The following is a 26,662-nucleotide window of genomic DNA, read 5'->3' on the forward strand; positions in this document are numbered from 1 at the left end:
AATAAAAGGGCAGAGGGGTAATATTACCTGGATAAAAAAACCCCTACTTCAAGCCTTCATAGATAAAAAAACCCACTGTGCAAGTCACAATAAAAGTAATTTTCCATGTGATTTAGAATTTTCTATAATATAATATAATCGATAATAATAATAACATCCATCACATTTTTCACCGCTTGAAAAAGCCTTCAACACAGTCCCAATTATCTGCTGGCATTCCCTCTCAACTCCCAGTCTCTTCCCTTCAAAAATTCCTCCACAGAAACACAAAACACCAAAGTCCCAAGGCTAAACGCGTAAAACAAACAACAAAAAATCATTTTTTAACACCATTGATATAATTATTATTATTTTGTATGGTCGCTTCGGTTTCTATTGTTCGAAGTTCGAACACAGGAAACAAGTAACATCATCATCATCGTCATCGTCTCCAAAATAAACAAGAAATAGCTAAAGAGTCAAACCCTCTTCTCTCTCTCTCTGTCCACCGTAAAAATATTAAAAAGCAGCCCACTCCTCCCTCCCTCTATCTCTCTCTCTCTTCGAATCTTAAATTTCTTTCAAGGTAAGATTCCACCCCCCTCTCTCTTCCTTCTCCCTCCCCTCTCTCTTAATCGCGCTATATCGCAATCTATTCACTTTTTGCTTCAATTACGAATTTGCCATCAAAACCCTAGCTGCCTCAATAGCTTGCTTATTGTGCTCGAGCTCAATGAATCAGAGTTCGGTGTAAACCCTAGTTTTGATTCTTGTGGATATGGTGATTTTGTGCGTGAATTGTTGATTTAGATTGATTAAAGGTATTTGTTTTTATGGTAATTTAGATTGGATTTATGGTTGTTATATTGGGTTTTGGATTCATATTGTGTGTTTTTGGGGTTCTAGTAGCTTGAGGTTGCTGGGTTTAGAGGGAAAGATTGAATTTTGAGTTATTGGTGACATTTTTTAAGCTTAGGTTTTGTAGATCAGAGTAAATTTGATTAGTTTTGTGGTGTTGTTTTACAACTAACATTGCAAGTTTGGTTATTTTGATTAAGATTTGGATCAGAGCAAGTAACACATACTTGGGTTATGTATTTCAAGTTGAAAAGTTCGTTACTTGATGTCCATGTTCAACCTTTTGTTCTTGATATTTGATATTGGAAACCCTAGATATGCTTGTTCCAGGACCACTGGATGGGGCAGGAAAGAGGGGGTCTTGGACTGGTTCAAACTAGCTACTAGAAGAGATGATTGCCACTCCAAAATGCTGACTTAGGTTTTGAAATTTTTACCTTACGATTTGTTTGTGTACTTGTTTATTGGAAAATGAAAAGGATTATTCTGGTTTATATACCTAATATTTGATTATCAGCAATTTAGAGTTCCGAATCTTTATTTTCCCTCCAAAACACCATTTGTAGTTCTGTCTCAAATTTGCATCGATTTCATGATAAACAAAACTAGCAAGTGAAGAAAGCGAGTGTTTTTTTTTTTTTACCTTATGTGTCTAGGATATGCTCCTGTGGCTGTTCATGGCAAAATTTTTCTGTACATTATCATGGTACTGTATTCATTTAAGCCCAACGGTATAGATTTTTTCTTTCTTTGTAATTTTTTTTCTCGTTTCCATTGTGCTCAACTGGTCAGTTTTGTCTGCTATGAAAAATAATTGGCTTCATAGCCGCAGGAAATCATGCTCATCATCTAAGAGATTGGTGATTGCAAAAAACGGCCTTTTCAATTCAAATTATATGGTTGTTGATGGAATTTTATCAATTAAGTTGTAGATTTCATGCTTGAGGTCATACAGCTGGGTTTGTTTTTTCATTTCTTTGAATCTGTATCTTCTGTGTTGTTTTGGTTTTCTACGTGATTTAATATGTTTTTCTCAATGTGGTTTAGCTATAGAGCTTGCAGTAGTTCGATGTTGGGAGCAGTATGCAGATGGTAGTTTGGAGAAATGCAAAGGTATCATGATGCCAGCTGCACCAGTGCAGTTAACAATAGCTCCATTGGAGGAGCATCTGCCAGAGATAGCACCCGAACTGATTCATCGTCATTGGCATCCAACTTCTCTATAAACCCTAGGTAAATTGGTTTTCAATATTTTTTGCCTTTCATGAACTGTTGATAATAAATCAGTGGCTCCTGGCTCTGAACAGTCACATTTTCTAGTTTCATGCACAATACAATGTCAACATGCCTTTGGTCTGTGATAAGCTTTCAAGTGTTGCCTGCTGATCATTTTCAGAACAAGGTTGTTGAATCTCCTGTGCGTGTTCACTTTCTTACAATAATCATTTGGGGTCTGGTGAGAATGCAAGGAATTTTGTTTGTTGGATATTGATTGCCTGGATATCCTGGTACACCTACACACATATGTATGAATTTCTATATTGAAATTGCTTCTTAGCTCATAACACATCTGCACATCTCTGTGCTTTGTACTAGCCTCACAAAGAAAGGGCTAGGTACTCAACTATTTTCATTATTACATTGCTTCTTAGTTCATAACACATCTGCACATCTCTGTGCTTTGTACTAGCCTCACAAAGAAAGGGCTAGGTACTCAACTATTTTCATTATTACATCAGTCACTGCCTAGCTCTCTTGTTTTATTTCAGCTGCATGTTAACTGTTAGATATTGAGATTTTTCTTGTGTTCCTTGTTCCTGCTGTCGGTATGATGATCTTTCCTTTTCTTTTCAAATAGATACAATTCGCAGCAGTTTTCTTCAAAGAGTTGCATAATTTTTAACATTCTGAAGGGCAAATTTGCTGTTCATGATTGTATAAACTCAAACTGGTGTTCTGTACTGTGTAGGCGACTTCCTCCACTGATACCGTACAAGTTGAAGTGTGATAAAGAACTGTTGAATTCCCGGTAATTTCATCAATAGCATCACTTACAGCACACAAAACAAAAAAAGGAAAATAAAAGCGTTGGCACCAATTTCCATTTAGTTAGTTATATCTCTTCATTTGTTTGGAATAATTTCAGTTAAGAATTTAATAGACTTTCATTATGATTTGGGATGCTAGCTGTTTAAAATTTTCCTCCTAGTGCCATCTTTATTTGCTGGTTATGGTTCTTATCCATTGTATAATCATCTCTTTCTAAATCTTAGACTTGGTCCCCCTGACTTTCATCCCCAAACACCAAATTGCCCTGAGGAGACTCTCACTAATAAATATGTTGCGTCTGGATATAAGGAGGCAGTTGTTGAAGGACTTGAGGTATTTTTTCATTCATTAATGCTTTGTCACATGCAACATTATAAATGTGGACAACTTGCTGCATTTTAGTGGTTTTTTGTCTTGAACATTGCCCCAGGGAAAAAGAACTTAAATGCCTTTTCAAGCTTATGATGTTATCTCTGCTCACACTATCTCAACCTCAAACTTGCTAGAGGAAATTATATTTAATGGATCCCTTTATATTTAGTTGCTTAAGTGATTTGAATTCTGAGAATTGGGTTGTTAATATGTACTTGTCAAAATTAGGTCTTGATATTTGCATGCAAATATTTACAAGGCTTGATATCGATAATCGATTTATTTTTTATTTTGTGAGTTCTCAGGAAGGCAGAGAAATCTCACATACTCAGGCTCACAATTTTACCAGTCCTGTTGTCAAAAAATGCAAAGAGGTTAATCACTTCTATTTGGAAGCTATGATTTTTTTTTTAAATATCTGTTGGAAGCTATGATGTTTGTTTCATTTTTTGTTCACATATGAAAAGTTACTCTCTCACGAAGGTGATTAGCAGTTACTAATAGTGGAACTTTACTCTTTCAGGCTATCAGAAAATGTTTGAGGGCCATTAATGAGTCTCGTGCCCAAAAGCGCAAGGTATGCCCTTTCCCTTTCTAATTATGTCGTATTTATGACAGTTTTTTTCTGATGTGAATGCTTCGTATATGTTGATCCCGCGTGTATTTGAAACTGTGTTCTTTTACAATTTCATCATCAAGTCTGAACATCTATGCTCATCATGACAGGCTGGTCAAGTTTATGGTGTGCCTCTTTCTGGTTCATTATTAACTAAGCCCGGTGTATTTCCTGAACAAAGACCTTGTGTTGAAGACTTCAAGAAGAAATGGATTGAGGTATAATATGGTTTCCAAGTTTCTCTAAAAGAAAATGCGCCTGCTATGATGAACGGATAGTATCTCACCTCTATTTTTCAATCCTGTTTGCTAGAGTTATATTTTAATACCTGGTTGTAAAATTCAATATCGCAAATCTGCCTGGTCAATGGACCTATTTTTTAACTTCCTTAAAGCCCATGTGGATGCCTAGAGGAACTGTGATGCATGTCATTCCTAAACCTACTTGGTTGTGATATGCATTGAATTGTGGGAGGGAGCGGGTGCTCTTAAGTAAAGCCCATGTGGATGTCTAGAGGAACTGTGATGCATGTCATTCCTAAACCTACTTGGTTGTGATACACATTGAATCGTGGGAAGGAGGAGGGGTGCTCTTAAGTTTAAATTTTGAGAAGAAAAAAACTGGCTACATTTTATCTTGGCAGGTACAAAAAACTATGTACCTGTAACATGCTTGTCCTTTCTAACTAGATATGCTTAAAGTTGTGACCATAAAGTTGTTTTTTTTATATATGGAAGATAGCGCATCATGAGTCAAGTGAGGGACAAGGTTGAAATATTGTTATAAAATTTCCATGTAGCATCAATCTCTGACATACTTTTTTCTGTATAACAGCGCATGGTGGTTGTGATGATTTGTCATATATTTTAGTACTTATAATTGGAATAAGCTATAGTAATTGGATGCAGCATATGAAGTCTACAATTAAAACATAGTATATGCTTGTCAAAGTTGCCGAGGGAGATTTTATGTGCATGGGTAAAATTGTCTACATATGAACATGGAGCGCCTTTTATATTTCCATGCCCATCTTTTCTATTGATTCAACTATAATTTTTAGTAGCACTCAATTGTCTCTAACTGATATGTACTGCTCAGTTGTATTCATGAAAAACATTTTAGATATCATATAGAATTTTGGAGCTCTGTATGCTGGTGTTACTGAAATAAATTGAGAAGAGCATCATAAGAGCAAATATTTATGCATGTAACCTTGGAAACTGCCTACTGTGTTTCCTATCATCACATGTTTGAAAATTTCAGCTGATAAACAGCCCTACTCTGTTATTGGCTTCCTTGTAACACTTTTTTCTTTGTTCCTTATACCAGGGTTTATCACAGCCCCATAAAAGATTGCGTTCTTTGGCCGATCATGTGCCACATGGATATAGGAAGAAATCACTTTTGGAAGTTCTTATCAGGAACAATGTACCATTATTACGAGCCACTTGGTTTATTAAAGTAACTTATCTTAATCAGGTAGAGCTGCTTGAACACTAGCACTAGCACACGGAGGTACTTGCTTATTTCACTATTTTCAATAGCAGATTATGGCCTTCTTTTGTAGGTGCGACCAAGTTCTACCAGCATTTCTTCTGGGACATTTGACAAAAATCAGGTGTCCCGCACAGAGCTCTGGACAAAAGATGTTGTTGATTACTTGCAGTCCCTCCTGGATGAATATTTATCTAGAAACAATCCTCAATCTGCTCCACACAGCAGAGATAGATCACAACAAATGCTTTATACTGGCTCAGCTCAGCACAGAAGTGATCCAGCACCAGCTATCATTGATGGTGAGGAGCCTTCCCTACATTTTAAGTGGTGGTATGTGGCTCGGCTCTTGCACTGGCACCATGCAGAAGGGCTGCTTCTTCCTTCAGTAATCATTGATTGGGTTCTTAGTCATCTACAGGTATAAGCTTAACCATTTACTTATTTTACTTCTTCCAAGGTACAAGATAAACTTTATGCTCCTCATGTTAAGATTGCAAGTACTCAATTGGGTTTCATGGCTTTTGGTGGGTTTTGTATGCTAGTGCAGGAAAAGGACTTGCTTGAGATTTTGCAGTTGCTGCTGCCAATCATATATGGTGTTTTAGAAACTGTTGTTCTTTCTCAATCATATGTGCGCACTCTTGTGGGGATTGCAGTTCGTTTCATTCACGAACCTTCTCCAGGAGGTTCAGACCTGGAAGATAATTCTCGGCGGGCCTATACAACTTCTGCTTTAATTGAGATGCTTCGGTATTTGATGTTAGCTGTACCGGATACATTTGTCTCTCTGGATTGTTTTCCTTTACCTCCAATTGTAGTGTCTTATGCAGTAAATGAAGGGGCATTTGTATCAAAGGCATCTGAGGATGCAAGAAAGACAACAGATAATTCAGCTGAAGTTGCTGATGTTTTCAGAAGTAAAGGGCTCGATGCTCAATATCAATCTTTGTCCTTTGATCGGGTTGTTTCATTCATTCAGAAGCGTGCAGATAACCTTGCGAAGGCTGCTAGCTCTGGCTATCCAGTTCATAGTGTGGCTAAAGCTGTACAAGCTTTGGATAAAGCTCTTTCACTAGGAGACATCAGAGAGGCTTATAGTTATCTTTTTGAAAATTTTTGTGAGAGAGCTGTTGATGAAGGCTGGATAGAAAAAGTCAGTCCATGTCTAAGATTGTCTTTGAAGTGGCTGAGGGGTGTGAGCTTGTCACTTGTTCGCTCTGTATTTTTGCTTTGTGAGTGGGCGACATGTGATTATAGGGATTTTCGGAGTACCCCACCTCGTGAACTGAAATTTACAGGCAGAAAGGATTTTTCTCAGGTTTATATTGTGATTCGGCTTTTGAAGTTAAAGATACAAGATCTGCAAAGTCCACCTGGATGGAAGAATGAGAAATCCCCTCGAGTCAATAGCCTCGCAAAAGTTTGCAATGAGCCTAATTATTTTGGCAGTATCCCTAGGGGAAATGGACATGGGATTAAAAGCATCTCCAAAACAGTGAATAGAAAAGGTACTAATACATCAGATATATTTGAAAGTCCAGGTCCTTTACATGATATCATAGTGTGTTGGATTGATCAACATGAAGTGTGCAACGGGGAGGGTTTGAAGCGTCTTCATCTGCTCATTGCAGAACTTATACGTTCTGGGATTTTTTCCCCCCAGGCTTATGTGAGGCAGTTGATAATTAGTGGAATAACAGATACAAGTGGTCCTGCACCTGATCTTCACAGTCGAAAGAGACACTACCAAGTCTTGAAACATTTACCTGGGCCCTTCGTCCATGATGTTTTGGAAGAGGCAAGGGTTGCTGAAGGGTCAGAACTTTTGGAGGCAATGCGTGCTTATTCAAATGAACGTCGCCTTCTCCTTCACAGACTTCTTTGTGAGCAATATCAAAATTCAGATAAATCAAATATATCATTGAAGAAGCTCAAGCATCATCCACCCGTTGCTGGAAAGGATGGTGCTTCCCCATCTTCCTTTGAGCAGTGGAAAAATATCTATCCCCAGCCTTCTTCAAAAGTGAAAAATGAAATGGACGTTGAAAATCTAAAGGATTCCATATCAGCACTGTTGCAACTCCCAACATGCTCTACATCTTCAGAGACAGGATTGGATGAATCTCAAGGGAGTGTTAAGAGGCCTGCTGAGTCAACAGGCAGCAAAATGGATATAGTAGAAACACCTGGTTGCGAAGAATGTAGAAAGGCGAAGAGACAAAAGTTAAGTGAGGAAAGGAACTCATGCCTTCAAGGGCAATCTCCGATATCAGATGATGAAGATACCTGGTGGGTACGGAGGGGGGCTAAATCCTCAGATTCCTCTAAGGTTGATCAACCACCAAAGTCATCCAAGCAGGTCTCTAAAGGGAGGCAAAAGGTTGTGCGCAAAATGCACAGCCTGGCTCATTTAGCTGCAGCTAGGATTGAGGGTAGCCAGGGAGCTTCTACAAGTCATGTTTGTGATAATAAGGTAAGCTGCCCTCACCACAGAACAGGAATAGAGGGTGATAATCTCAAGTCAATGGATGGAATCGGAACAATGCATGGTGGAGATATTGTTTCAATTGGTAAATCCTTAAAGCAACTGCATCCTGTAGAGAAGAGGACAATCACAGTTTGGTTGATAACTGTTGTTAGGCAGCTTGTTGAGGAGACTGAAAAGAATGCAGCCAAGGTCAGCCAATTTAATAGATCTTTTGTTAATGTCGATGATAGGAGCTCCATCAGATGGAAACTTGGTGAGGATGAGCTGTCTGCTATATTGTATTTGATGGATGTTTGCAGCGATTTAGTTTCCTCAGCAAAGTTACTGCTGTGGTTGTTGCCAAAGGTCCTTAGCAACCCTAATTCTACTATGCAGAGTGGGAGAAATATTATGATGCCGCCACGAAATATGGAAAACCATGCTTGTGAAGTGGGTGAGGCATTTTTGTTATCTTCTCTCCGAAGGTGAGACTTGCAAAATTTACTAATTACAGAGTTCCAGTTTGTTCTACGCTGCTTCTTGATATTCATAAAGTGCTTATTGCTTAATAATCTTTACAAAATACATTGCAGATGTATCTGTTTAATTGCTTAATAATCTCGATAAAATACATTCTAGTTTTTGTTAGAGTAATTTCCTTTTTAATTCTTTGGATTCTAGGAGTGGTTTAACATTGGTTCCTTGTTTCTAAAACCAATATACTAGTTTTTGACAATTTTTTTAATGTGACAAAGCTTTACTCTATTCTTACTCTTTAATTTCTTGCTAGATATGCTTTACACAAAACTATGATGTTGGTTTTAGAAGTAGAAGAAATAAAGTTCAACAGCATAAAACCTCAGGGGCTCATAAATAAATTACAAATCAAAATACTTAATAGCATGGCGATACATTTATACAAAACTTCTACCCCGAGCACACGCAATGGAGCCATAGACAGTCAAGTGAAATCCAATACACGAAATAATTTGATCTATGGGCAGCATCGTTGTGGTAAAGGCTGTAATGCTAGAGGAATCATTACCGCAAGGCATAGAGGGGGAGGTCATAAATGTCTATACTGTAAAATCGATTTTCGACAGAATGAAAAATACATATATGTTAGAATCGTAACCATAGAATACGACCCTAATCGACTGTTTTATTACTGTTTAGCTATTGCTGATTTGCTTAAAAGATATTGTTCCTACGTATGTTGTCTACTGATTTTGCTTGAATGCGAGTAAGATCTTTAACATTCTTCTTCTTTATCTTTATACCTGCCAATCTACATTCATTTGCTATTTGTTGCTAGAATGTTATTTTAGGATCCTTGTATTGTTTTTCCATGTCACGCTACTCCTTTCTTATCTCTGCAGTTGAAATTTGAGCTTATAGCTTGTTCATATTTTATACTAGTGTTGTACTGTTTAAAGGATGCTATGGCCAAACTCTTTTACTGGAATAAAGACTTTCGGAGTTCTCCAATGATTTTTTCCTTTACTTCAATTATTGTTTTACTTCGCTCTACTTTTATGTTGTATTGTACCTGCATCCTGCACATGCTTGTTGAACCATCTTTATATTCTTGTAAAAAGAGTACTGTCTGCATATGCATGTTCCCTCCTTTTTTAGTTTTTCTCCTTGTACTGGCTTGTAAATTGATGGTTCCTGCACACTTCTGTGAAGCAATTCTTATTTTGTTGTTTCTTTTTGTTATTTAGTTGGATGTCTTATTTTCCATTTGTCTATTATTCTGTTCCATCTTTCTAATAAAATTTTATTCTTGTCTAAAAAAGAATTAACTTAGTAGTTTTTTTGTTCATCACATTCAATTTTTTCAGGTACGAGAACATAATTATTGCAACAGATCTTATTCCTGAAGTCTTGTCAGCCACAATGCGCCGTGTTGCGACACTACTGGCATCTAATGAAAGAATTTCAGGTTCAGCAGCCTTAATTTATTCCCGGCATCTTTTGAAGAAATACAGCAATATGCCAAGTGTTTTAGAATGGGAGAAGAGTTTCAAGGCAACATGTGATAAGAGGCTTTTTTCTGAACTTGAATCTGGACGATCACTGGATGCAGAGTTTGGATATCCACTTGGAGTTCCAGCAGGTGTTGATCTTGATGATTTTTTTCGTCAGAAGATAAGTGGCAGTCGATTATCCAGAGTGGGTATGAGCATGAGAGATGTAGTCCAAAGGAATATTGATGATGCTTTTCACTACTTTGGCAAAGAGAGAAAACTCTTAGGTGCTGGTACTGCAAAAAGTCCTGGCATGGAAAAATCTGATTATGTATATCAGATAGCTCAACAAATAATTATGGGACTAATGGACTGCATGAGGCAGACTGGTGGTGCTGCTCAAGAAGGTGACCCATCTTTGGTGTCTTCTGCTGTTTCTGCCATAGTCAATAATGTTGGACCAACCATAGCAAAAATGCCTGATTTTTCTCTAGGCAGTAATTATTCAAATGCTTCAGCTGTGCCAGGTTCGCTAAACCTTGCTAGGCGCATTTTGCGCATCCACATAAATTGCCTGTGTCTACTCAAGGAAGCTCTTGGGGAGCGTCAGAGCCGGGTTTTCGATGTAGCTCTTGCAACAGAAGCCTCCTCTGCTCTTGCTACAGCCTTTTCTCCTGGAAAGGCTTCTCGAAGCCCGTTTCAAATGTCCCCTGAATCCCATGATTCCAGCGGGAATATCTCTAGTGAGATGCTGAACAACTCTGCAAAAGCAACTGGAAGAGGAGCAAAAAGTGCTGCTGCTATTTCTGCACTTCTTGTTGGAGCTATTATCCACGGTGTCACTACCCTGGAGAGAATGGTGACTGTCTTACGATTAAAGGAAGGGTTGGATGTAATTCAGTTTATAAGAAGTATGAAATCCAATTCAAATGGTAATGCTCGATCATTTGTTGTTTTTAAGATGGATAACTCGATCGAAGTTTATGTGCATTGGTTCAGGCTACTTGTTGGGAATTGCAGAACTGTATCTGGTGGTCTGATTGTTGAGCTCTTGGGTGAACCATCTATAGTTGCTCTTTCAAGGATGCAGCGATTGCTCCCTCTTAGCTTGGTTTTTCCACCTGCCTATTCTATATTTGCCTTTGTTATTTGGAGACCATTCTTTGCAACTCGTGAAGACATCCATCAATTGAATGACTCTTTGACAATGGCCATTGGTGATGCCATAAAGCACCTGCCTTTTCGGGATGTGTGTTTAAGAGACAGTCAAGGTTTATATGATCTTATAGCTGCAGATTCCATTGATGCAGAGTTTGCTGCCATGCTAGAGTTAAATAATTTGGACATGCGTTTCAAGTCCAAGGCCTTTGTTCCACTGCGAGGAAGGCTTTTTTTAAATGCTATTATTGACTGTAAATTGCCACTCTCTTTAATCACGCTGGATGATGGCAATCGTGTTTCTGGACATGGTGGATTTAAGGTTCAACATGCTGAGAATGAAACAAAGCTTCTAGATAAGCTTGTGAATGTATTGGATGCACTGCAGCCTGCAAAATTCCATTGGCAGTGGGTTGAACTCAGGTTGCTTTTGAATGAACAAGCCCTGATTGAAAAACTTGAGGCCCATGATATGTCCCTAGCAGATGCAATCCGCTCTTCCTCTCCCGATCCTGAAAAAGCAGCTGCTTCTGAAAATGAAAACAATTTCATTGAAATCATTCTTACAAGGTTATTGGTCAGACCTGATGCTGCGCCACTTTTCTCAGAGCTGGTTCATCTTTTCGGGGCGTCTCTAGAGGATTCGATGCTATTGCAGGTTAAATGGTTCTTGGGAGGCCACGATGTTCTTTTCGGACGGAAAACCATCAAACAACGGCTTATTAATATTGCCGAGAGTAAAGGTTTTTCAACTGAAGCTCACTTTTGGAAACCTTGGGGCTGGTCCAGTAATGGTTTTGATCCTGTGATGGACAGAGGAGATAAGAAGAAGTTCGAGGTTCCCTCTCTTGAAGAAGGAGAGGTTGTTGAAGAGGGCTCGGAGACAAAAAGGTCTGGAAAAGGGTCCTTTCCAATATTCGAGTATGAAGGCTCTAGTCTCTTCCAGCAAAATGTGACCGAAAGGGCTCTTGTTGAACTAGTTCTTCCCTGTATAGATCAAGGTTCTGATGACTCACGCAATACATTCGCAACAGATTTGATCAAGCAATTGAATAATATTGAGCAGCAAATAAATTCAGTCACTCATGGTACAAGTAAGCAAACAGGAACATCTTCTGGACTGGAAGGTCCTGCAAATAAAAGTAACAATCGTAAAGGTATAAGAGGCGGGAGTCCTGGATTAGTGAGACGAGCTGCAGCAACTGCAGATTCTACTCTCCCCTCCCCTGCTGCCCTGCGAGCTTCTATGTCACTGCGGTTACAGTTATTGTTAAGGTTGCTTCCAACCATATGCACAGATGGGTAAGAATACAAATATTTTCTATTCCTTTTAACTTACATATCTTTCTTGATAAAATCTTTCTTGTTACTTTATCATTAAGACATTATTATCTGTGCATTTTCAATTTATTTTTCTTGTCAATTGTTCTTTTACTCTGTTCTCTCATAAGTGGTTCTAGATATCCCGTCTATTTGTTGTTTGATGAAAGAATTGTTTAAGCATATTCTTAGTATCGCACATAGCTAAAGGTCAACTTCTCTGTGAAGTTGACATCCGAAGCTGCCCCCTTTTGCTCAGCTGGCTCACACAGTTTTATTGGTTTCTTTCACATTTATGTAAGGATGATGGAAGTAATGTATAATCCAAATGTTAAGGTGGGATGATATACCAGTGTGTTTTTAGGGCTATGACAAATTTTATGCCAGATGAAGTTGAGATTATTGAACATGTATCGTTATGTCTCTGCATGTTTGTCTTTGTTTATGGAGCATCAAGCAGACACGTGCTTTCTTTGTATTGGTACCCATGAGAATGATTTCACCACGTGCTGTGTCATTCCTTTCCTCTCTTTCCCACATGCCAAATTTCAGACACATTCAATGAAATAATTCCTTGATGATAAAGACTTTGGTAATGATTATCCATAGATTTCTATGCAAGTGTAGTAAACTGCCAAAACAGAGTCTCAATTGTCTTATTTCCATTTCCTGGACTTGTCAGGGAGCCATCTGGGCGGAACATGAGGCAAATGCTTGCCTCTGTCATACTTCGTCTTCTTGGTAGTAGGGTTGTGCATGAAGATGCAGAGCTATCTTTCTATCCCTTGCAAAGCTTCCAATCCAAGAGGGAACTGGAGTTGCAATTGGAAGCTGCTTCTGCAGATTTATCTGGTGGAAGTCTCTTTGATCGGTTACTGTTGATCCTGCATGGGTTGTTAAGCAGCTCTCGGCCGAGCTGGCTGAAGTCAAGATCTGCTTCCAGCTCCAAGGCGGTCAATGAATTCAAGGACTTTGCTGGATTTGATCGTGAGTTGGTGGAGAGTTTGCAGGTTTGTTTTCTGAAACCTGTGTTATAATTGATTGCTTTGGTGGTGTCAATTATGGCTTTTAATGGAAGTAGCTGCTCATAAATGTCTATTTGTGACTAAACCCCCATGTGAATTCGGATGAACTATTGAATTTGATTGGATATCTAGTTGGCATTTATTTTCTTATATTCCCATCCATAAAAGATGACCTGGAAAATTTCAATTATAGAGGGAATCCAAATCAGTATCTTGATACTGGTGAAATGTATTCAGGCAGAAAGGTGGTCTATCACCGAAGTAGAGTACCTGGCTCTCACTTTATTCCATCTTTGTTTAAAAATCCTGTTTCTCCGCTGCACAAACCCATGACCTATCTTTACATTAGTGGGAGAACTACTGCTAGAGTACAAGGTCTTCCAGTTAACCTGTGAAATTTAACTTAATCGTCAAGTTTCATGTAGGGTTTAAAGGAGCAATCTAATTGACCAAAATGAACTCATTTCATATACCTACCAAAACCGAAGGAGGAAAAAGCAAAACTCACTTGCTAGCCACTAATAAGATCCTATTATGTACTTTTTCTTAGTTATTTCAAGTGATTACAAATGCACAATCAAATTGGACAGCAGTAAAGGTGTTCGATTCTGCATTTATAGGAGGTTGAGATGCCCTTTGATTCGAGAATCCCATAAAAGTATTGATGCTATATCTTGCATCTGTTAATGATATACTGATATCTTAATTTACTCATTAAGGATTTCCATCATGTGTTGGGGCTGGGTTTAAAAAATGTTAGAATGAGGGAGAACCTTTATTTTTGTTCTTTTCTCCAGAATTTTCAACCAAATTCTATTTCATTCTGCTCTCACTATCTTCAACCCACAAACTGAACGAAGTATCTGTCCCAAATTGGTCGGGGTAGTTTATATAGATCCACAATCTCTTTTTATTTGTTTTGGGCTAAATTCAGAGGTTCTTAATACTGGATAATTTCCATTCACTTCAGCTCACATCGTTTGGTCTATCTTTTCTCTTCATCCTTGCAAAATACTTCAATTTTATCACTGTTTCTAGTTACCTACTTGTTAAAGAAAAAACGAAACAAATAAAGGATCATTTTCTCACCAGTATATCCATGTTAATGTTGGATTTGGCCTAAACATCTCATGATTTCTTAAAATCAAATAAAAAGAATTGAAAATAACTCAATGGTTGTTTTTTTTTTGTCTATGGGGTTATATGAAGATATCAAGTAGAAGGGTATATAACCCAACACCCCTCTCCTTTTTTTATTCTCATCATTCTGGAAGATATGTGGTCATTCTACTTGTCTCATATATATTATATATTTTCTGTGATTGCAGAATGATTTAGATCGTATGCAGCTTCCTGGCACAATTCAATTGCGTATCCAATCTGCAATGCCAATTCTCTTACCTTCTGTCCGATGTCTCATCTCTTGCCAGCCACCACCTGTTCCCACAGCTGCTGTTGCTTCACTTCAACCCAGCATTGCAATTTCAGGGTTTTACAATGGAAGCAATGCTCAGAAAAATCCAGCTCCTTTGGCACGTTCTGCCAATAACATATCAACAAAGTCTAAGCTGCTGCCACTGCAACAGGATGGTGATATGGAGATTGATCCATGGACATTGTTGGAAGATGGTACTGGGTCAGGCCTATCTTCAAGCAACATTTCTGTGATTGGCAGCATTGACCATGCTAATCTTAGAGCTTCCAGCTGGCTTAAAGGGGCTGTTAGGGTGAGGCGGACGGACCTCACCTACATTGGGGCTGTGGATGATGACAGCTGATGTTTAACTTCATTCTTGATTTTGGTCTTGGAGTGCACAATCCCCAGGTAATTTAATGCTTTCACTAATCACACAGAATCGACATCAAGATTCCACCTCATTCCTGCCTTTTATGACAAAGGGAGCAGTTGGGAGGGGTAATTTTAGTTCTTTCTTTCTTTCTTTCTTTCTTTCTTCTTCTTTTTTTTTTTTTTTTGGGGGGGGGTGGGTGGGGGGGGGGGGCATGGAGTGCTTGTGGAAATAGTGAAAGTGTTGATGCTCCTGCACAGGCTGCTCCATCAGGTCTCAGGATCGCACCAAACTACTAACCTTTTGATCATCCACAATCTGGACTGTGTTCTCCAGGTGCAGTTCAGAGGATTGTTGTATATATAGAGATAGTTGTTTTTACTTTGCCAATTGATCAGGGTAAATTACCCTCAAGAATGACCCTTAGCTTTTCATATGCGTCAAACTATTGTTGCACCTCCCTCTCTCTTCCCTGTTGTTTATGCATGAGTACCTGTATATTGTGGCATGTGCTTGATTACTACATTTGCATGCTCTGTGCTGATAGTATATTATTTACTGAGTTATTAAAAGACTGCAGCTCATTTTTTGAAATCAGTTTTTATTTGCTGTTGATGTCCACCATGCATGTCGGGTCAGGAGGTTTCTGGATCAGGCTTTGGATTCTTATGCATATTTCACCTTTTTTTTTATCTGATTGAGATCAGGATGATTGCTTTCTGAATTTAAAATAGAATCTAAAATAGGATTTATATGTATTTGCCTTTTACTTCAATGAGATGGATAGTTTTGTTCTGTTACTGATGATTATACCAATGTTTTTTTTTTATGTGCTGGAGAATCAGTTCTTCCGTTGTAGGGATGTATTTTTTTTTCCACTTGTGTGACTGGACTATTCGTGACCAACTGGTGTTATGCTCTGCTGTTCCAATTATACGTGGGACTTCTGGATTTTGTGTCTTTTCTATTGTGTAGCAGGACAGTTTACTGCCATGTATTCATTCCCTCTTGCGCACATAACTTGGAGCCTGTGTTTTTCATGTTTATGTTGGAGCTTGTAATGCTTGCTATTCATGTGTCAGGTGGTTATTTATTGGATTTTTTTTGTTTCTTCTCCACATCCATGGTCCAACTATTTGTGTCATGCTCCCTTAAATTGTTGATCTCCTAGGGAAGTGCTTTAACAATTTCTCCAAAAGTTGTGTTGGTTTTTAGGTTTCCTAAAAACACGAACAAGATTGTATTTGCTCTGAAGGTTAATTGATCAAATTCATCCATCTTTTATTTTTGCCTGCCCTTGTACGGCCAGACCGACGACTGGCATGGATGATTATGTTGCGGAGTTTATCTCTTTGTTCACAGGGCGATTCTTTCATCAGTTTTTTAGACTTGCATTTTACCAAGCTTTCTTGAACATGGTGTTACTAGATAGATACTTAGACAGGTGGTTTGAGCTGTGACATGGATCAGGACAAATCTTTTTAATGTACAAAAAATATGATTGAAATTTTTGAGGTGAGTTGACTGGGGTTAATTCAATTATATGATTGAAATTTACTGTCATGTATCCATTCCCCCACGCGGAGCACAGAAACCTTGGACTTGGAGCCCATGTTTTACACGTTATGTTGAAGCTTGTAATGCTTGTTATTCATGTGTTAAGTGGTTATATTTAAAATTGTGTTTTGACTCGTAAAATTATATGATTTTATGGGTTAAAGCATGTTTTATGTGTTGAATTGTTTGAAAAAATAAAAAATAGATAAAATCAGGTTGAATTCAGGTAAAATCGGATAAAATCATATAACATCGCAATTTTAATATTGATTTTATGATTTCAACGGAGGAAGAAATTTTGAGCCACTTTTGTTTTGATATCGAGATCTGCGAAGATATATTGCCGTTCAATATTGAAAATTGTACTTGTATCAGTGTTTTAAAACCCGGACCGGCCTGGCGGGCTGACCTGGGACCCGGCCGACCTGGGCCTGGGACCGGTCCTGGTGGAGGCAAAAACCCGCTTGGGAATTGGCCCGGGAAAACCCGGTCGACCTGGCGGGTTGACCCGAGACCCGGTCCACCCGGTCAAACCCGGATGAGACCCGGTCAATTTTTTTTTATTTTGACTGTCATTAAACGACGTCGTTTTTTTCTTTCTAAAATGCCAAAACGATGAAGACTGAAGAGTAAAGAATAACGAAACAAAATCAATAACCTAATTAATGTTACTCTTTGAAACCCAGCTGGGGAGCAGAGAAATTTGATCATGGAAGCACGTAGATGGAGAACAGGGGGTCAAAATGGGCAACTAATCAAGGGCTCAAAAGCTTCCGCTTCTCAGGTTTTATCCTCCATCACAATCACGAGAGTCTGTTTCAGCAAGAGGGTCCCAAGTGCCCAGTTTTATCCTCCATCACACCACCCAGAGACTTAAGAGCTGGTGATCTGAAAATGGTGCAGCGTCTGACTTACCGGAAGTGTCACAGCTACGCCATAAAATCTAACCAACACCGTGTGGTCTAAACCCCTGGTGGGAAATTGGTTTACCAAACCACCAAGAAGAGGGCTAGCGGACCCAAGTGCTCAGTTACTGGCAAAAGGATTCAAGGGATCCCTCACTTGAGACCTGCTGAATATAAGAGGTCTAGACTGTCAAGGAATCGCAGGACTGTGAACCGTGCCTATGGTGGAGTCTTGTCTGGAAGTACTGTTAAGGAGAGAATTATCCGGGGCTTTCTTGGTGGAGGAGCAAAAGATTGTGAAGAGGGTTTTGAAGATTCAGAAGGCAAAGGAAAAACATGCCTCAAAATGATGAAGTGAATTCTTTTGAGTTAGAGGATGTGTTTGAGCAAAATTTTGTTATGATTAATGACAATCAAATGTGGAGTTGATTGTTAGCGTGTTTGATTCTCTGATGACTTGGATGTGTTCATTTCACCTTTTGTCAATTTGATTTCCTTGCCTATATTTGGATGGATTGCCAATTTCCTTGCAAAACAAATGAAAATGCCCTTTCCACCTCTCTCTGAATATATTTGATCACAGTTGCCATAATTTTTTCTACATCAGTGAACGGCAATGGCAATTTATAATGATAACAAAGAAACTGCAGGAAAATGATGGTATTAAGCTAATTGGTTAGAGAAATTATATGGTTTTTTCAATTTTTTTTGGGTTGACCCGGGTCAACCCATTTGACCCGTGACCCGATCACTTGACCGGGTCGATAACCGGGTCGGGTTTCAAAACTATGACTTGTATATCCTGACATGTCAATAATTACGTACTCCTATGCTGTTCATCTGGGATATTATAATGGAAAAAAGTGTCTCTCCCTCTATATTGATTATGGTTGACCTTCATGTGATTAAAAAAAAAGTGGCCCAAAATAAAACATGTTTTCTTCTCTGTTATGATTGTAGTTAATTTTTTTTATTTTATACTTGAATTATTATATGTATGAATTTTTATTTGAATAATATATTTTAAGATGCTTGAACTATGCATGAATTTTTATTTGAATAATGTATTTTAAGGTGTTTGAAGTTTGAACTATATATATATAAAAAAATTTCTTACAATTTTATAATATTACGATCCGAGTTTAGTTTGTATTTTCCATGCCATGTTAAAAATACGTTTTTAACAACCTTTGTTATATTATAGCATTTTTATGTTTTCTTCTCCGCAGCATCCATGGTCCACCGATTTGTGGGTGCTATTGAAGTGCAATGATGCTCTATACATTGTTGATCTCCCAGGGAAGCGCTTTAACATTTTCTCCAAAAGAATGTTGGTTCTTAAAAACACGAACTATATTGTATTCCCCCCCCCCCCCCCCCCCCCCCGGCTGTTGTACGGCGAGACCGATGACTGATGTGTGAATTATCTCTTTGTTCAGAGTGCAATTCTTTCATTATTTTTCAGTCTTGAATTTTGGGCATCCAAGTTGAGATTTATACAGCCATCCTTGTTAGTGTGTCCCAGCATCTAACATTAGCATATTATTCTTAGAGTATCGCTATCGAATTGAAAAACATTTCGCGGCTTTTTCTGCGACACTACCATGATGGAGCAAGACGGCCTCGCCTCGCCTGCCTAAATGGGGAAAAAGTATCGAAACTTCTTTCTTTTCCTTTTGTTAATTATGCCAGATTATCTTCTATTTATTTGTTTTCTTGGCAGCTTTAATGGAAGAAAAAGGAAATGTCCCCTTCCCTGCTTTTTACGAACGCAGTTTTTCGTTGTTGCTTTGCAGAGTTTTAGCAACTCGGCTTAAAGAAGAACACCCTCCCTGACAGCTTATTGTGGACTTGAAGGGTCCATATGACCCCGCACGCTTTCCTCTTATGAGGCCCAATCCCAAGTGTTGATATTCACCATCTCTGGGCACCACATTCTCATTTGCCTGAGACGACTGCTGCTGTTAGGCTTCCTTCCTTACATCAAGGTGGTTCTTTCTACGATGTCCTCAAGTCTTAACAAGATTTATACTTTTAGTAAGTGAATGTTGAAAATTGTCGTCCTAAATACTTGTCTTATTTTCATGGGATTTTAATAGCATGTTAAGCATGTTTCGTTATTTTAATTTATTTTTTGCACCCATGTCTCCTAAGTAAAAAGTAAAGGGATTCTTTCTTGTCCTCTTCTTTTATATTGGAATCTGAGAACAAACTCTCCATGATTTGCCCATCTCTGTTTTTTTGTTTTTTTTTTCTTCTGGAAACTGCAATATTACACTTACTTCGGCAATTTACTAAATAATAAATTGGTAGATTATCTATATTTATTCTAGAGAAAAATAAGATAGAAAGATAGACTTTTATTTTTATTTTTATTAATAATGAGTGAAACTTCATAGCAGGATATTGAGAAGAAATTTATGTGAATGTCATGAAAATCAAATTGGATTAACTTTAATGAATCAAATTAACCTGAAACAACTGTTGGTTTTTTCATTAAATAACTAACTTGTGTGAACCGAACTAAAATCACGCTCCTTCCAAACCTTGGTGGCGCATGAAATAACACATCATAATCTTGGTCGTCATCCATGCGCCATTACTATCCCACTATTCTAGCTATTGATTTAGCCTTTTCTGGTTCAGTAACTTTCAAGGTCAATTTCAAACCCTAATTAAAATTTTAACTTATTCTTGAGTTTATGACAAATTATGTGTTATTTTGAATGATTTTGTGTATTTAGCTTTGTGTGTTTAATTTTTTAGTATGATGTGTTTTGTGTATGAATTTACATCGTGAATGTGTGTTTCAGTAAGAGTGTTTTTGTATAAAAAAATATAAAAATAATTATATCTATTGTGACTTTGTTTTTTTTTAAAAAAAAAATTATTTAGTTAAACATCAACATAAATTAATGAGTTGGGTAATACCATTTTAATTCACTTTTTCATAAACTGTTATTTTACTAGTAAAGTCACTCTCGAAGTGACAATATATAATTTTAAAATATATAAAAAAACCTTCATGTTTTTCTTATTATTTTTATGTTTTTTTATATAATTTTTTAGTATTATGACATATTATCCATTGTTGCTGTGAGTGGACCCGGGCTGGTCAACTTGACTCCGCATAGGCCTTGAGTAATGCCCTTAAGGCTTATTTTGGACACAGTCAAAAGAGTGGGGCAAAATCTATATTTTCACCGTCCATACGAGTCTAACACCTGTTTTAAAATCATAAACTGAAAAATCTCTTTTTTAGATATTAACATCAAAACTTTTCATAAATCGATGAAATTTTCTTTTTAGGGATTAATGTAGAATTTCTTCATAAATCAGCAAAATTTTCTTTTTAGGGACCAACATCAAAATATTTCTTTCATAAACAAAATCTCTTTTTTAAGGATTAACATCAAAATATTTTATAAATTGGCAAAATCTTCTTTTAGGGATTAATGTCTAATTTTTTTTTTCTAAATAGACAAAATCACCTATGTTTATGGATTAACATCAAATGCTTTCTTTTTTAACAATCAATAACATGTGTGGAATAAGATTAGAAAAAAACACATCGTAAAAATAGCTTTATGTTTGAAAGGATATGATAAAGGTGATGCCAATCTTTTCTTAGGCATGATTAACACAATACCTAAACCTCCCAATGTCAATTTTAAAATTTCTAGTTTTTTTTAATTAGTATGTGACAACTTTATTATTTTTATTTTTCTATTTAATTTCAAAGAGTTTTGTATTCATCATGGTGTGACAATGCTGTCAACGTCTTTCCTTAAAACAATGCTTTAAGATTTTTATAATATCATTTCTGGCCCTTTAGTTTGACAATTATGCGATTCAATCCAAAACTTCATTTTCTTACATAACGGTTTTTAAGAGTGAGAAGGATGAGAGAGAGGGTTAACTGAAAACAACAAGGAGAGACAAAACATTCGTTGACGAGATTCCATTAACAAAACAAAAGTCAATTTTGATTTCAAAGTCTTTCTCTTAACAAGGGGAATGCCATTTTTAATGGGTCAAGCGTGTTGGGCCACTTAGGCCGGGCTCGTTCGCCAGCCTTTTTTACTGTCTTTTAAAAATAGTTCATTCAACTGCTTTTTTGCAAGTCTTAATATTTTTTTTTATTATATTATTAAATAAAAATTTTTTTTTGTAAAAAATATTATTAAACCCATTCCAACTTATAAGTCGAGTCGTGAGTTTAGCATGCAGATTTCATCTTGGTTTTTTAAATGAAACTGAGTTTTACTTGTTGTTCGAATCACTTGAGATACTTGAAAACACAATTTAAATAAGAAGTCAAGTTAAAAGATTTTAAAATAGATCTGCTAAGTTGGAGCTAACGACACCTTCAAAAAATTCCCTTTGCAACACGCAAGTATTTTATTATTCTTATAACTTTAGATACAATCACTTCAAAATTATTCAAAATTATTAGAATGTTTTTTTTTTTATCTAAAACTTGCTTTTTCAATAATTATACAATATTGTCTATAAAATAAATATTATGGTAAACAAATAATTTAAACTTGTAATTTAAATAAAAAACCTTCATAACCAATTTTTTATAATTTTTAAAGTATACATTAAATTTTAAGTTTACTTATTTTTTTGCTGGTAAAAAAGACGTTAAGGACGTTTATGCAATGTTTTTTTTTTGCGGCGTAAAAGAAACTTCTGTTCTAATTTCTAACAAACTACCTAGTTAAATTTCCTATGAGTCACGCAAGAGGGAGGGATGGTGGTTGCTGGTCACTACTTAACGCGGGAAAGAGTGAGTTGTAAACTTGTTATTATACGACAGATGAGCTGAGTACGAGTCTTGGAGAGAGAAGAATAACGCAGTCGAAGCATCGATATTTTTAAATTACTTTACCATCTTCAAAGTTTTGGGTTCATCAATTTGTTTGAATCTAGTTTTGGGCTCATCAATTTCTTTAAACCTTAAGCTGGTTCTTGATCTTCAATACCACATTCTCTGAGTGCTCTGCTCTGCATGTGTTAAGAAAAAAAAAAAATATTCAAGAATCCACCAGAATTCTATGCTTCTTTCTTGATAATTCTTTTATTTTTCTTTTAAATATATCTTTCCTGATGAAGATCTGTGTGGAATGTGAAGGATTATTCAGGTACAATGGATAATGAGAAGGGAGAGAGTAGTGGTGGTGATAATGCTGGAGCTAATGATGGCAGAAGGAAGAAACTGTCTCAAGTTGGAGCTGAAGCACTAAAGGAGTGCCTGGAGGAAAACAGGGGACCATAACAAATGCAAAACCAAGATTGATGCTTTGGAATCTTCTTCTGCTCCAAGAAAACGACCCTTGCTACCTTTAATACTCAAGAGTGGTTCATTGACAGATGTTCAAAACAGGGTAGTAGTGGTGACCCACTACAAATCATTAGCATGGCTTTTTTTTGGAATCTTTTGTTGATATCACTAATGAAAAGTATGAGAGTTGCCTGAATTGCTGACTAGTGACCGCTATTGTATAGATGATGAGGCAACAATTTGGGTTTGATTGCTCCTGCTTTCCTTATCCTCTGTTGTTCTACTTTATCAATTGATGTTTTAGTTCAATTTTTTATGTGGGGAAAGAACTGTGGATTGAAACTGAATCGCGCGATAACAAAAATTCTTGAGGAAATTAGCTTAACTGGATGCAGAATGTACAAATCTTGCTCAAAAGATCTCTTCACCTATGCAGAAGATATTTCCTACGTAAGAACTACTACCTTCAACCTGTTACACGCAAAGTAAATGAAATTTCCTAGATTCCTCACAAGGCTTATGCATTACAGAAAGTAGGACAGTGATCCGAGAGAGAGCACCTTGATTAAGATATGTTATCTATCACTGATGTTTGAACTCTGGTTCCTATTGTTCTTGGTTCCTATCTACGAAAAGAACATCTTCGATCCAAGCAACAATGTTGAATGCTAAGCCTTCTAAAACTCTTGAGTAGCTCTCTAGGATTGCTTGTCCCACATCCTGCAATATTTATCTTTCCATTTACCCCTGTTGAAAAAATAAATAAATTTGATATTTTGCAGTGAGATTAATGATCGCACAACTTGCCTGATTGTACTGTATTTTGCAAGTGTCCAAGGATGTCTGTGAAAGTTCGGGGTATCTCTGCTTCAGGCAAAATAGCAAGGTCTCGGCCCTTTCTGCTAGAATATGATTTTTATCCGTTCGATCAATGTCAGACATGAGATCTTTCACCATGTTCCAAGAGGATTTTGAATGGCTTAGGCATGCTTTGCGTCTCCATGTGTACATTGAAGCTTCAACTCGGTCTGCAAGCTCAAGTGCTTCATGTTCTGATGCTAAGTTGAGACAGTCAAGAAGATGTCCTGGGGAGAATTTGTCCGCTGTATACAGGTAGCGGTAAATTGTGTCCCCCAGGCTCGCTCTTCCGCTCTGAAAGAAAAAACATTTTGATATAACATACTGTCAATATCAAGAAACTTGATAGGACATGTCTTTGCTATTCTATAAAAATTTCATAGTGCTTTTAGAAAATGGAACCTAGTTGTCATTACTCCCAGGCTTTAGAAATTTAGAATCACTACATTTTTGTAAAGTAATTTGAACAGCAAGGAGGCTAACCTTGGGAAGAGATGCTATGTATGTCTCTGGAATTTCCATCTCAGCAAGAATGCTACTGTTAATGGCCATGGAAGCTTTGTGAATTTGATATGCACAGTCACGTTTGTGTCGCAAGTGCTTCCTCGACTTCTCAGAGAGGCCACCAGAGGGAACACATGGGACTGGCACCCACCATTTCTCTTCTTTACGCTGGACAATAACTCTCCGAAACGAGCCTGAACGAGTTGAATTTGATGACATGCTTCCTTGTTCTGCATACCAAAACTCTCTATCTTGGAAACTATCCAGCACTTCCTGTCAAATAAAACCCAAGTTATAACGAACTTGTATATATGACACTGTAATGAAAACAGAGATGTTCTAATTTCTTGCAAATGAATGCTTTCCTTACCATGAGCATTGCGTCAAGCTTTCTTAATGCCGGAAGGTTGATATGAATATCTAATCTTGGTCTACTTTCCATCACCTGAAAGACCAATCAATCATGTTAGAAATAGGAGAATTCAAAAGCCTGTTTGAAATTTGGTTGATAGCTAACAAAACTTCACCTCAAGAGCTGTTCCGTCTTGTAAATTCTGAGACTTGGGGATAAATTCTACTATGTAATCACATACAGAAAGAAGGCAATCCATTTCTCTCTTCCACATCGATTTCTTCTCAGGTTTCAATGGCTCTAATCTCAAATTTTGCCCAAACACAGTTGCTGAAGAAAGTATCAAAGATAAGCAATGACAGAGAACTGGATAACAGGAAGAAAGAACATTATTTTTTTAAAAATAAATCAAGTTGATGTGTATGTATTATGCATACCGTAGAGATTTGTTATGGCGTTTGATATAGTAACAGCTGTGCAGACACCTTTGCCACTTCCTGACATGTCTTCACCAAGCAAAAGCTTTGAAAATCTTTCTTTCATCATCTCAAGTTCTGCCAAAATTATGCAAAAATTGTGTTACCATCTTACTCATCACATGAACAATTTTTTCAGCAAAAAGGCACAAATTATCTTATGAACCCCACCCAAGTCAACAGATTCTTGATCATCCAACTTTTCATCCGCAACTTGCTTCTGTTGCTTCATTTCTAGTCTTCTAAGCATAGCCTGATGTTGTGCTCCAGATTTGGTTACTGGCCAATGAGAAGGAGAAGGTTCACTTGAATAGCTGTTATCATCTATGGGATCAGAAAAGGCTGAGGTCTCTGAATAAGTCCTGCCGAACATGAATGAATCACCACTCATTGTTGAGTACACTGGAGTTTCCACGGCTGGGTGATCATTTTGATCCAAGGAAGAAGGTGAAGGTTGATAACCGGGATCCGAAACTTCGTCAAAACTCGACGAATTATCCATTTAAAGATTAAGACTTGTGGCCTACTTGATCAGAAATCTGCAAGATAATCATGAAAGTGTAAGAAATTTGGTTAGTGGGCTCTAGATCTTAGGACTTCTTTTCATTAACAAAACAAAACTCACCGGTGGGGTATCTAGGAATGCTCAGCTCAAATCCCATACTTTCACCCGGGATTTGGCTTAAAACGCAGAATTTATGTTTGAGAGAAGAAGAAAAAAGGATCACAAAGAAAAAAAGAAAAGAAAAGGAACTGTTCTCCTTTCTTGCTACAAAAAGCAAAAGGGCTTAGTCACAAGTCGTTATTGTTATCAGAAAATGTAATAATGCACTGAATTTTCTGCAAGACTTGTAACTAAAGGCAGTCTTTGATAGGTTTCTTTTTTTTTTCCTTAGAATTGAACCAACAGAAATTTGAAAATTCGAAGACAACGGCAGGTATGTTATAAAAGCAACGGTCTAATGACATTCTTTTCCTTTAAACTTACCTTTAATAGGGCAGATTTGAATTTTGTAACAGTTGACGACACTCGCTAGCTAGTAAGCTGAATATTGTTGATGACCGTTTGAAACAGTTCCCTCCTTCCTATGATTCTCTTCTCTTGATTCCCCGTAGCCCTTTTCTTTCCAAAAGAAACACTATCTTTAGACAAGCACTCATGACCCTATAATCATGCATAAAAGATGAAAAAAACAAAAATATCGGCCGTTTGATTGTTGTGTTTGTTGATACGAGATCAAGAAAGACGGGGAGTTGCAGAAATGACTCTGTTTTTCTCAAAGAAAGAATCAAGAATGGATAGAAAAAGCAGAGGCTGTTGGTCTTGTTGTTGAAGGGATCATATGATAGAACATGCAAAGTACATCTTAGTTGGACACGAACATTTATGGGTTTGTGATGTGTAATAATAGGGCTGCTGAATACAAAATGAATAATAAAATTATGTAAGAGAATCTCGACGAATAATTTTGGGTTATTTTAATGGGGAGTATGCCATCTTGAGATGTAGGAAATGCCAGGATGAATTATGATTTGATTAATTCACATTATGATGCTTGCTATTATGGGCATAATTCGTCAATGAAGACCCTTTTTTAGAATGCAATTAAGACCATTTGTTGGGT

The 26,662-nt window shown here is 37.3% G+C and overlaps 2 protein-coding genes and 1 pseudogene across 5 annotated transcripts; 2 read left to right on the forward strand and 1 right to left on the reverse strand.

Annotated features, from left to right (window-relative positions):
* Window positions 1–249: 249 nt before the first annotated feature.
* On the forward strand, window positions 250–15,543 carry LOC133682526 (mediator of RNA polymerase II transcription subunit 12-like). 3 transcript variants are annotated; one of them, XM_062105894.1, is made up of 14 exons: window positions 250–565; window positions 1,153–1,258; window positions 1,885–2,070; window positions 2,807–2,866; window positions 3,111–3,219; window positions 3,564–3,632; window positions 3,782–3,835; window positions 3,985–4,092; window positions 5,204–5,353; window positions 5,442–5,789; window positions 5,919–8,323; window positions 9,683–12,268; window positions 12,969–13,296; window positions 14,640–15,543. In XM_062105894.1, exons 3-14 carry the CDS (start codon window positions 1,943–1,945, stop codon window positions 15,087–15,089), a joined length of 6,795 nt encoding a protein of 2,264 aa, XP_061961878.1. In that variant the 5' UTR covers window positions 250–565; window positions 1,153–1,258; window positions 1,885–1,942; the 3' UTR covers window positions 15,090–15,543. The 3 variants fall into 3 exon arrangements, with proteins under 3 accessions (XP_061961878.1, XP_061961877.1, XP_061961879.1); XM_062105893.1 differs by lacking the exon at window positions 1,153–1,258; XM_062105895.1 differs by lacking the exons at window positions 250–565; window positions 1,153–1,258 and adding an exon at window positions 600–800.
* Window positions 15,544–17,247: 1,704 nt separating this feature from the next.
* LOC133681442 (large ribosomal subunit protein eL34-like) lies at window positions 17,248–18,063 on the forward strand (annotated as a pseudogene).
* Window positions 18,064–23,202: 5,139 nt separating this feature from the next.
* LOC133681811 (rop guanine nucleotide exchange factor 3-like) lies at window positions 23,203–26,428 on the reverse strand. 2 transcript variants are annotated; one of them, XM_062104965.1, is made up of 9 exons: window positions 26,026–26,428; window positions 25,663–25,806; window positions 25,209–25,576; window positions 24,999–25,115; window positions 24,737–24,891; window positions 24,580–24,654; window positions 24,189–24,482; window positions 23,655–23,999; window positions 23,203–23,567 (listed from the first exon to the last, which is right to left on the reverse strand). In XM_062104965.1, the coding sequence occupies exons 3-9, from the start codon at window positions 25,537–25,539 to the stop codon at window positions 23,454–23,456; spliced, it is 1,431 nt and encodes a 476-aa protein (XP_061960949.1). In that variant the 5' UTR covers window positions 25,540–25,576; window positions 25,663–25,806; window positions 26,026–26,428; the 3' UTR covers window positions 23,203–23,453. The 2 variants fall into 2 exon arrangements, with proteins under 2 accessions (XP_061960949.1, XP_061960950.1); XM_062104966.1 differs by lacking the exon at window positions 25,663–25,806.
* Between the last annotated feature and the right edge of the window lie 234 nt (window positions 26,429–26,662).

Source organism: Populus nigra, chromosome 2 (assembly GCF_951802175.1).
Source record: "Populus nigra chromosome 2, ddPopNigr1.1, whole genome shotgun sequence".
NCBI lineage: Eukaryota > Viridiplantae > Streptophyta > Magnoliopsida > Malpighiales > Salicaceae > Populus > Populus nigra.